Below are 12,486 nucleotides of genomic sequence, written 5' to 3'. Positions count from 1 at the left end.
AGAACTTAGAAATGTAGGGTTGGAAGGGCCCTCAGGATGACAACTTCTTGCTAACATCAATGGGAACTTCTTAAAAACAGATGATGTGGGCCTTAGATGGGTAGTTTAAAAGTCAGTTTCCAGGAATTCCTTTCAGAAAATTCCCACCATCCCTGCGGGCAGATCTTAAAAATCCTTTCGCATCTAAGTAGCTTTAATATGAATAGCCCCAATGAGGTCAGTGGTACTAATGACTCACAAAGAAGGTTGTGCAAAAATGACCCAATTGCACCTGAATTAAAAGTAAATGAAAAAATGGACTACACATGTTTTTTGCTGGCAGTTCTCAGACTGTCATTTATTTTAACATAACATTTTTAAATTGTATTTTGCTATTAAATGTGTTTATATTTTAAAGCTTCTATTTTATGTGTTATGCAAGGATTAAAGAGGTAGACTTTGTTCCAAACAGCATTTTTCATTTATGTAAAAGAGGCAACTGAGAGGAAATGCTCAAATGTGACCATGATTTGTGCTGCTCTAAATATTGTAGCACAGAAGCTCATCAGCATGTTTTTTTCAAAACTGAGGAACTCTTGGGACATATGGGTATTAACAAAAAAGGATGAAAATCAGTTAAAATAAGAACATACATTCCAGAATGGGAATATAAGCAAAAGAGAAAGAAAACAATTCTCTGAAAGGGATACTGCTGCAATTTAGATAATGTATATTAACTGACGATATGTTGTGAGAGAGTCTATTGCAGTGTTGCTACCCTGAGTTCTCTTTGAAATATTAGAGGTTGACATTCACGGCTTTTAGAAATACCTGACTTTCTATCAGAATAACTTACTGGAGATTTTTTTTAAACTCTGTTGCATCCTATTCTTTCTCCTCCATATAGTGTTGTTCCTTCCGTTTAGAAAAATCTGATTAAAAGGAAATAAACTGATCTTTGTATCTAGGCTGGGGGATCCAATTTTGTGGGACTGTAATAAACTGAAATGCTTGTGCTTTCGTTTTCTTACATGCCTAGTACAACAGGATCCCAATCCCAGTTGAGGCTTCTAGGCAGTACCATAGCACAAATAATTAATAATAATTTAAGGGAAGATGATAGTTATCATAATGGATGGTTAAATGGTAACTATTATAAAACCTAAGGGAGGAGGAGCCTAAGAGATTGAGGTACCCAATTCCCACTGAATTTTAACAGAGATTGAGTGCCTAATTCCCTTCATCCTCTTTGAAAACACCAGTGTGAATTTTCTCTTTTTGTGCATGCACAGGGGTTCCAACTGAAGAGTACAGATATTCCTGCTCTAAAATCACAGAATAGGGAGGATTTGAGACAGAGTGGGAGGATTTTATCTGATGCTCCTGCTGTGTACCTAGCCTTCCCTGAAACTAGAATATGGGTGATGTTTCCGGAGCATTACTCATTTCATGAACCAGCTAGACTACAATAGTACACATGGAATTCCTCAAGATGTGAGGGGAATTCCTTGTCTGAAAAAGGCTTTCCACATCTTTCAAATAAATTTAGATGTCTGAATGCAAAATCCATCCTTGGACCTGTAGCCACTAGGGCTTCTGGTCTATAAAGCAATGAAACAGATACATCTTTATAAGTTGTTTATTCACCAGTAGTAAATGTAAAAGGGGAATTTTTCTTTAATTGGTAATTCAAGAACCAATTTATCTTTAAAAAAATAAACTATTTCAGAACATCATGAGTGAGGAAACACAATGGAATAGAAATTGCTTATAAAGGGCTAGATTCTGCAACATTTCATCATTGTGACTAGAACTTTATTCCACAAATAGCTCTATTGTTTTCAGTGAAACTCCTCATCAACTAAGATACTACTCATAATGAGGAAAGGAAATAAATTCTGGCCCTGAAGGTTTCAAATTATAATACAGAATAGCCAAGCATATAGGACTACTGACGTATATATAATTTCTTTATTTGAATACTCATGTATGAGATACGAGAAATCTAGGTAGACTGTATTTTGTGCTCAGATACTTTGGATTTCCTGTTCGTATTCTGCAATTTGAGCCACACATTATTTATTAGTATGAAAGACTAATCTGGTAAAGACATGGGTAGGTAGGCCATTTTTGACTGGATAGCCAAATAATGAAAATGTTAGATAAACAGACCTATTATGTTGTTCCCCCAATCCTGAGTGCGTGTCATTTCACAGAACTGAAGTCTGGTCTATTGTGGGTTGAATTTGAGGAAGGGGGTAACTGAATGCTGGCATCCCAACTGAGACAGAATTAATACTGGGATGCCTTCTCTGGTGGAGTATGGCATGTCCTTGTGAAATCCCATCGAAACTGAATTTTTAAGTGCTCTTTGAACAATGCTGTGTGTTTTAGATTTCCACATTCTCACTCTTAGTGTCGGCTGCTTATAGGCTGTTCAAAATTAGAGTTGCTGCCATGTTTTTTCTGTTTTCAATTAATTAAACTGAAATGAATTGTTCTAATTCTGGCACCAAAAAGAGAACAGTCTTGATTTCAGCAATTTGTTTTTCTTTGTGAATGACTAAATATTCTGTGATTGTAGATAACGCAATCTATTTGGAAGGGCCCAATCTTGCAGATTTACTCAGGCAAAATACCCATTTAACTTAATGGAATCTTTGAGAAAGTAAAAACCATAGGATCAACACATATAGCAGTGAAAAAAGATGCTACACATTATACAACCCTGAACACTGTCAGCGCCTTCAGGTACTTCATGGGTGAAGTGTACTGTATGTGTTGATACACAAAGACTTTTCTCATTGCTGATTCCTTAGTGCTGGTTATTAGAATTGCTTCTGGTTACTAATATACAGCTAAACTGCCTTGAACACAAGGCAGTGCACAGCAGCACTGGCCCAGGGGTAGAACAGGGAACAAATTATGATTTTGAGCTAGGATATAGTCCCTACTTCCCCATTGCTCCAATGTGGGGTGGGGTGGGGGGAATCAGTGCACATCATGTATTGGGCTCAATTTATTTCCCCCTCCATGTCCACTTAACCGTGCTGGCCAGAGCACTGGGCAAGGAGGAGGGGACAGAGGCAAGACCACACCTACTCCTCACTCTTGTCCCTCACTCCCTTCCCTTCCCCCTGTGTTACGGGTAATGCATGCGGGGAGTCTAATGGGGATGGGACAGTGACAATCCTGGCCATACTATTTTATAAGTGAATTAATCATTTAAAAAAATACCTGTAAGATAATCGAGGCATTCCAGCAATTTTTTCTCCCTGGTAAAATCAAGCGCAAAAGTATCGAAAGTATCGTTGAGATTAATTTCAGGGATTAACACCTGGGAGGATGCAGTAGCCATAGAGACCCTATAATGGAAAAACACAAGGACACAGTAGTTTTCACATTCATCTCCTAATCATCAGAATCATCAACCCCAAATTGTCACATTTTTACAACCATTTTAAAAAACATATTGATTTAGTGCTCTAACCTGTAGTTCTTACTTCTGTAAGCAAACTCCGCAGGGTCAGGCCATTACATGGCCACCCCCATTTTGCTATGTTGAACTATTTCACCGTACAACGTTAACAAAATTACAATCAAACATCAATAGGTTTTAAAAAATGGAAAAGCAGGGTTTTTTCCTTCTCCCGTTGAACACATTTCTTCTTAGAAATATTTTTATTTGCTTCTGCTGTATTAAACAACCCTGAACAGATGCTTTATCTCTCTCAACCACTGTCTTGTTAAGCAGCTTCCTGCTCCAGGCATTCCTTCACACATCTGTCTCAGAAACTGTGGTTTTAGTTCAGACTTCACACCTCCCTCAGTTGTTAAACAAGTTACATAATTTTTAGCTTCAAAAAGTGCAGAGTGAAAATTAAACAAACAGACGTCAGAATGTTTTATCTTGAAATGCTTAGCCTTTTTGTTGTAAAATGAATGTGCAGAATAATGTTTTTTCAAACCTGAAATGCTTTCTTGCCTAGCTCACATCAAAAATTGTATTTATTTTTCCAGTAAATGTCATGCATCTGTAGACAAGCTTTTTCAGGAAAATTAGGTCTAAGATGGATGCTGCATTTGGAACTTTTTAGGCTGATATCTAAAAGACATGTCAGCGGGAACCAGGAGTTTAAGTGGATTGTGATGTTTACAGAAAATTCAGGAGAGAATTCTCATCTATTTGAGCAAACAGATTCAGCTTCCTGCTATTACAGCAGGGAACAGCTAATTGTGTCAATCTGGAGGCAGCTATACAACTTTCAATCAGTTGCATTTGTCTGTCATTCATGAGGCACAGATGAAAATATTTTCATTGCTCGGATGAACCCTTTTCCCAAAACAGAAAATTTCACTGCAGACCTGGCTCAAGTAATTCAAGTCTGACCTCCTATTCCTCCGAATTTTAATTTTCACGAATCTCTTTTGCTTCACATGGTCTTTGGAAAAGTACAATGGGAATGGATTAAAAATGAGTTAGATCATCCATCTCACCAGGATTTTAAGAATGGTTTTCTGAAACTTAATGTTTCTATCCCTAAAGGGAAAAAAAAGACTCATTGGTTTGTTCTGGACCTTATATTACATTAGGTTTGGTCAAAATTTTTGTACCTGGCCTTCTGTACCAGAAGCCCCACACTGGAGTTGCTGGGAAGAATAGAGGTGCATTTGTGAACACAGCAACTGCTCCTGAGTGTCTCCACACACACACCCTATATGGAAAAGGTCTCTACCCTGGCCCCGCATAGACTGGACTAATGATGGTATTATGCATTTAATGGCATTCATTTTAGGTGGATTCTATGCCCCACAATTTAATGAGCAAATGGTATGATGTAGACCTATGTCCTTTTGGTTCAGAAGTAGATTTCACTTCCCCCAGCTCTCCCTCCAGCACTTTACTCATATAGCATCTGATTACTAAGGCTTTATGTAAAGGAAGTCGATTTCATTAATAGGATGAATAACCCCACTAACTAAAAACTCCTGTAGTAAGCATCGTTTTCCACTGTGCCCACAGCAAAGAATTTTATACTGCATTCCCTTTGAAATATGTGCATGAAAAAATGCAGTGTATGTAACTTTAAGAAATCAGTTTTAGCCACTGGAGCTCAGGGCCCTGTAGAGGTGACTGCATGCACACTCTAGCAGCAAGCAACATTTTACACATCACTAGAGCTGAGAGAATCATTTGTGGTGAATAATTTATTGAACAAATTTAGTCTCTTCCTCCATTTTGTAAATTGTCTGTGAGCAGTTTATGATTTTCTCGGATTTATTCTTATTTGAAATTATTCATGGTCCGCAGAGCGTTCACAAGTAGAGCTGGCCTAAACTCAGATTTTTGGCTCATGAGAAATTTTAATGTTTTGAAATGTGGTTTTGTTTTGATTCAGAAACCCATCTCTACATTTTCTTTTGGAAACACGGACACATGGTGTTTCTGAAACAAAATATACTCCCCAGAGTGAGGGCTGCTGACTACAACTGACATTCTTGCTATTGCTATTAGCTATTAGCAGTGGTGAAACTCACAAGAATGTCAATTTCACTCAGCAGCTGCATGGGGTCCCAGGATCTGTGGTTCCAGGGCAGCCCTGCCATGTGGATTATCCTGGGGTCAGGCATCCCAGGTCTTCCAGACTCCCAGGCTGGCTTGCTCCAGGATTGCCTATTCAGAAACCGAGCAAAAAGGGGACCCAGTTGTCAAGGGAGTCTGGAAGCCTTAGGGTCCCAAGCCCAGGAGCAGTCTACATGATGGGCCTGCCGCAGAGCAACGGACCCTGGAAGCCTGGGGTCCCCGGCCCTGGAGCAGTCTGCATCACAGGTCTCCCCAGCAGCCAATCAGGCAAGCTGGCAGGGAACCAAGCAGGGTTCCACTGGAACACTGACTATGACTTGGTGAAATTTCACAAGTAATTTCTGGTTTGATGAATTTGCATTTTCCAATGAAATGTTTTGTGAGATTTCCAACCAGCTCTATTCACGAACATTTTGTCATAGGTACAGGTCTATAATATGCAAGAGCATTGATTAATTTTGACTGAACACACCTGTCACATGGTGTTATTACTGTTCTCTGACTGGATGAGTGAAACTCTTGCAATTACTTGTCTGGTGCAAATACATTAAGGTTTTTGAGTTCAAAATGGATTTTCTGTGAATATTCTAACACTCACTGAAAATGTATTGTATCTGCAAATATTTCTGCCCAAAGATTAATTCTCTAGAATATTGAGAAGTGGACAAATTCCCACACCCTTACTTATGTGGAATTGTACTTTACTAGTGAGTGCTCCCATTAACTTCAAAGGGACTGCTCATGGGGTAAAATACAATTCACCATAACTAAAGGTGACAGAAACTGGCCTATACACACCAAAAGTGGGTCCAACACAGAATTCTCAGCCATGGAACCTAAATTTGATTTGGCTATTACATCTGGTAAAATTTACACACGCTGTATAAATCCACTGATGTCAATGGGACTAACTCAGAATATGTAAAGTTAAGGACATGTAATAGTCTTTGTAGGACCTGTGCTTAATTTTTAATTCAGGAATAAACTGACATTCCAAATCTACTCCCAACACCAGTGTATGCCACTGGTTTACATCAGAGATGAAGTAAAGAAAGCTCTGAGGGATAAAGGAGTTGTTTTGGGATTTCAGTCATCTGCAGAGGGTCTCTCAAAGAGGTAGAAAGAATAAAAAATAAAATAAACAACACAGATGCTTACAACTTAGACTAGGCCAGCACTTAGACTAGCTGTATCATGTGAAGACAAAGTGATCCCCATAGCCAAAAAAACCCCCCAAACGAAAAACAGTTGGACAAAGATGTAACTATTAGTAGAAAGACAAGCTCCAAATATGAGCCCCACTTCTTTTTGTGTTATACTGTAGAGTCCATATTATCATAGATACAGCTACTTTGCTTCCCCCCCCCCCATCTCAACAGAATATTGACACCTAGTTAGACATTTTCATGGGAACATGCAGATTTTAATGAAATTCCAGCAGAATCCAAGCAGGGTTCCACTGAAAATCTGTCTCATGTACTGCCATCTCACCCACGAAGCTCCATGGCTGTCTGCCCAGGAGCCCAGTCTGTAAGGCTTGTGGCTCTTCAGCAGCCCAGGCTTCCACTTCTTGCGGCATGCCTGGCAGGCTAATAGGAAGCCAGGAGCCTGAAGCCTTACGAGCCCTAGCTCCTGAGCTCCCTGTTCCTTGGCAGCCTGGGTTTCCAGGCTCCCCAGCCTTCAGCAGCTCAAAAGCCCTGGGAATGCTGGCTCCCAGGTTCCCCAAGTTATCTGGCTCCCAAGCTGAAAGCTGTCTGGTTCCTCACCTGGTGGGTCGCTGGGGTTTTTGGCAGCTTAGGGAGCCTCAGAAACAGTTTGAAATTTCAATCCTTCAGGAAAGTTCATTTTTCTTTCCACTTTGGACTTTTTTTCTTTTAAATTTGCAATTTCCCAAAGAATGGGGAATTACAGTTTCTGGCCAGCTCTAATTATAACTGTATTTATCACCAAACTACCAATTAGTTTTTATCAATCTCTATGTATAACTATGCCACCTTCTTCATCTATGGATGATGAGGATGATGCAACAATACCTAAAACAGTTCCATTTTCATGTGTCTTTCCTCTTTTAAACAGATGTTTTGATTTCATATTATAGAAAGGCCCTTGACATTTCAAGGCAATACCAATGTTCATTAGTGTAGAAGAAAGCAATTCAGTCCCCCTTTATTCTTTGAAGACACCTACAGCAAGACAAGAGAGACAAGAGGGCAATCATAACCAATCAACTGCCCTAAATGTAAGCTCTTGCATCTGCCAGGAGGAAGTTCCCTAGCAGTCCATGCCTTTACCTCTCAGTGATATTTTTAGCTGTCTGCAGGAAGCGTGCATGATCATTCTCCTTCAGAGACTGTTCGGCCTGAGAGATGAGAGATGTAGAGCGTTCAATGCACTGTTTGCAGTTTGCAATCTGCTGAGCCAGTTTTCTCAGTCTCACCACCTTGAACAAAAACATAAGAAAATAGTCATAACCCACATGCTCACAAATCGCATTGGCATTTACACTTTGTGCTCATGGCCATAGTGCAAATGGGGTGTTAACATCAGTGGCTTAACTGACAAGAAAGAGCCTCTTTTCAACCTGCTTTACTCATAGGCCACATTAGCCAAGTCATAGCTATGTGCTGTTTTACAAGAGGACTGATTTGTTCTTTCTATCTCAACTTTTTCCACACTGGAAACAACAGAGGGGAGTGAAAACAACCACAGCTAGCCAATTTTCCTTCAGCAAGAACGTCATTTCCTGGCACTTTCTGCTTACATGGTAAATAAAAAGTATTTTGATAATCATTTCCCTAAAGTGATGAAAAATGTGTTAAGAGCAGTTTACAAGATTCATTACTTTTCTTTTAGTCCTGAATCAGTATACACAAAAATGACCTGAAAACAAAACTTGACTAAGGGGGTTGGTTCATGTTCACTAACAATAAATTAAAGTTCATCCTTTTTATTTTACGTTTGTTCAGATCCTAACCTGTCGTATGGAATGAATTTGGCTACTTAGAAGCACAGCTATAAATGGAGAATTGATTGTGTTTCTGCTATATGTAGCAAGGAAGTAGCCAGTCAGGAAATGCACACGAGATATGACATTGTCCTGGAAAGTACCATTAGCTGGAAGGCTAGGGAGGGGACCAATCAATCTGCCTTTTAGAGGCGATGTTGGCTCCTGAAGCCTCTTAGTTCCTGAAAGCTCTGGGAATCCTTCCTATTTCTATAAAATCATCATCACCACCACCACCACACAGTTCCAACAGGAGGGGAAAAAAGGAAAGAAATCTAATAACTTTGGACCTCAGAAGGACATTAAACCCTGGCTATGTATAAAATCAGGAAATTAATCATTAAGTGGATTAGCAGAAAGATCATAATTGTATACTAACGTTAACACAAATTCTAAGAGTCTCATTAATTAAATAATAAGCATTGTAGTTGCTCATTCTGCTGCCAGATAATTGACTGCAATGGGAGTTATGCATCCTGAGCGGAAGTGAGTGTACATATTAATTTGTTTTAGGACAACTGAGTCCATAAGCAAAAATAAAATATTCCTTTTAGGAAATTTGGAAAAAAAAAAAAAAGGTCAATGCTGAACAAGGCTGAAAATCTTTAACATTGATATTTTCCCACAAAATAAAGCAATGAATGAAGATAAATTGCTACAGAAACGTACAAATTGTGATGATAATATTCTGGCTGGTTCCTAACGTGATCTACTGCTACAGCATATTCACAATGGTTGGCTGCTACTATTGCTGAGTATTTGCATGAAACAAACATTTGTCACCTGCTCTTCAAAGAAAAAAGATCGTAATATACTTTCAGTATAATTCACTATTGATATAATCTACCAAATAGCATCTCCTCGCCTTCGCAAAACATTAAGGACTAGATTGCACAACCATTACTCACATTGGTGAGCACTTACAGGAAGAGTCCCACTAAAGCCGGTAGGTAACTCATGTGAGGCAAGAGGCACAATCCAACTCTCATTTAATTGATCGTTTCTCATGAACACACTTACGGGGGTAGGTAGATAGCTAGGAGAGGAGCCATTTGTTTAGATACTGTACATACGTTGGGGGTTGTTCTATGCAGAGCAAGACATGCTCTATGTGTGTGTTCATGAAGAGACAGCATTTCAGCATATACTGCCCTAGACAGTGACAAGTTCACTGCCTGAACATGCAAGTTTTGTTCAGCTCTTTACTGTAGTATTCATCAACAAACCAAGTCATTAACTGAACAAATGTCACACAATGCACTTTAGGCACCAGAGGACACTTTCCTGGTTGGCAGGCCCAACGTCTGAACTAGTATTTTTCAGCTTCTTTATATAAACAATAGATGATAAATCTGGAAATGAAGAACCTCCCTTCCCCTACTGCAGGAATGTCCTCTGTACTTAACACATCTCATCTGTTTGACATTTAAATGCTTAATTTAGTTAAGTACACTTCATGTGATTACACAAGTATACAACAGTGCATTAAGGGCTAGCTGTTGCACATAGCCGCAGTCCCATGTCAGAGCCCTCTTCCTTATAACAAGGGCTGGAGCTCCAGTCTGGAGTCCATAGCTCTCTAGCCACAGTCACAGGCCAACGGGGAGTTTGGCAGTCTTGTGCCTCCTAGAACTCCTTTGTGGAATAGATGATGTGCCTTCTTTAAAAAGGGTTCAACATGCACTCTGTTCTATGGCTTCACTGCTCAGTGTGAAGGAGGGAGGGACAGCACATGGCTCCAGCCCTGCCTTGACCCATTAGCAAAGGCTAGCATATACAGGTGATAACTCTATCTCTGGGCTCCTTGGGTAGACCTAAACTAGAACATTTTGTACTTGTTTTCCAGCAGCTCTGAGCAGGTTTTCATGACATGTTGATAAAAATCCCTGACCCCTGTCTATACCAGTGCTTACCCTGTTGGTAGTACTGATATAGCTGTTGCACCATTGTTCGAAAATAGAAACTTTTCCAGTGTTGTGCAAGGACTCCCATTGTGCCTGGCCTCTGGAGGCTTTCTTGTGGCCTCACATTCCCATGAGGGGGCTGGGCACAAACAGGGTTTTAATATTTGTTTTAAAATATTTCTTAAAACAAATCATCATCAGCAGCAACCTTATCGGTAATGAAGAGCCTCATCAAAACAATCCAGAATGTGCAAGTGGTGCAGATTTTAGGAAAGAGCCAGATATTTTTCAAGTATTTACGGGGTTATTAGAAGTCTATTTTTTTTAAACAGAAAAAAGAATGGGGCAAAGTCTGATCCTAGTTACACTGGACAAAATCCAATGTAACTAATGCAATCTATAAATTTTCACTGGTGTTATTATGATCGGAATCTGGTATAGGATCTTTTAAAGATGAAACCTATATGCATAATGGGCAGCTCTCAATGAATAGGAAGTTTGCCATGAACTTTGACGGCAGTAGGGTTGGGCTCAATGTATGCAGAAATAAGATTATGCAGAAGGCTGGCTTACTACATCCTGAAGGGAGATGTGTTTTGTTAACGTTATGAAGAAATTCAAGATCTGTCAAACAACAAATGGGAACTGTGGTCTTCAAACATGTTGAAGTCAGCCCTTGCCTAAAGCCTTTTTTATTTCAAGTTAATTGGAATATCTTGACAGCTAAGTGAACCATTTAACCTGCCCTTGACTTTATTCCTTGTCTGAGCTTTTCCCACACAAGAAGAGTTTGTTTCACTCTTCCAGCTACTTTAGCAGCTAAAGAATAAATGCCATGCTCCAAAAGAAACAAGAACAATGATCTAAAACTAAGATGTTCCTTAATTTAGCAGGTAACTAGATCAATTTTAAACTTGAATGTATATCCGAGATTTGCCTTATTCATTAGGGTGACACTAACAATCACTGTCCTGCAGTTATTAGGAAAGCAATGGCATTGAACTTACATTCCCAATATTTTTAGATAGTAAAAATCTCATACCACTTTCTGTAAAATCCAAGTTAAAATTCCCCATTACAGTCTTTAAAAAAGTGTTATCTTGAAAGTAATTGCTCGTCTGTAGAGTTATTTTGTATAAATATCTTTAATAAATAATTTAGGTTTACACAGAATAAAATATTAATGCAGATGACTGGAGAGCAAATCCTGTGATATAGTAAATTCTTGCTACGGGCAAATGCCTTCAGATTTCTGATAAAGTGAACGTTTTTTTAGTCTCTCATTTTATTAATATCTTTTGATAAGTGAAATTACATCCCTGTTGGAAAATATTACATAAATTGTTTGATTTTTAAAAATCATATTACATCACAAAAAAAGAACCTTAAACAACAAAATCACATAAGGCTAGATTAACATTAAATAACACTCAATAAGTTTTAAGTGATGACTGAATGTTTACCCAATACAGACAACAGACAGCATCTCCGTTCACCTAAAAGTGACAGATGGCAAGGAGTATCCAAGGACTCTTGTAAGTGTGTATTAATAGCACATTAAATCGAGAACTCACAGAAGTTACAGAGAATGAAGAAACGCTGCTGACCCATTTGAACTATCAGGGGAAGAGCTCTTACCTTCCCTTCCTTTATTTTGGTTCCAATAATTTGCCGTCTCTGTTGGATTATTTCAATGAGCAGGTCACATTCCTCTGTCAGCTTGGTTTCTTGTCGCGATGCATTCACCTGAAGAACGAGTCACCTTGGTTAGAAAAGTTCTGGTCTTTTTCACTTTATTTTTAATTTAAAATGATCATTTCTAAAAAAAAATTTTGCATTTTTCATTTTGTTTCATAAATTTTGTTCTGTTTACTTTCCCTCTTCTGGACCTGGTGAAATATGGATATGAAAATGCTCTGTCTGGACTTGTGAATAATATATCACTGTACAGACAAACTCATCACTATTTCTAATCGAAGTCAAATACGGCCTGTCAAATGCTGTGTAACCTCTAC

The 12,486-nt window shown here is 38.9% G+C and overlaps 1 protein-coding gene across 6 annotated transcripts in view; it reads right to left on the bottom strand.

Annotated features, from left to right (window-relative positions):
- The window catches only part of MID1 (midline 1), a 366,041-nt gene that overhangs the window by 24,433 nt on the left and 329,122 nt on the right, over positions 1-12,486 (bottom strand). For all 6 annotated transcript variants that reach the window (XM_032779759.1, XM_032779760.1, XM_032779763.1 and 3 more), the window contains 3 exons: positions 12,110-12,217; positions 7,855-8,003; positions 3,217-3,344 (listed from right to left, as the gene is read on the bottom strand). In XM_032779759.1, the coding sequence (XP_032635650.1) occupies positions 3,217-3,344; positions 7,855-8,003; positions 12,110-12,217 (385 nt within the window). The remainder of the gene's footprint in view (positions 1-3,216; positions 3,345-7,854; positions 8,004-12,109; positions 12,218-12,486) is intronic.

The sequence above is a fragment of the Chelonoidis abingdonii genome, chromosome 1 (assembly GCF_003597395.2).
Source record: "Chelonoidis abingdonii isolate Lonesome George chromosome 1, CheloAbing_2.0, whole genome shotgun sequence".
NCBI classification, from domain to species: Eukaryota; Metazoa; Chordata; order Testudines; family Testudinidae; genus Chelonoidis; species Chelonoidis abingdonii.
The sequence above is the reverse complement of the archived record's forward strand: the minus strand, read 5'-3'. Positions and strand labels throughout refer to the sequence as shown.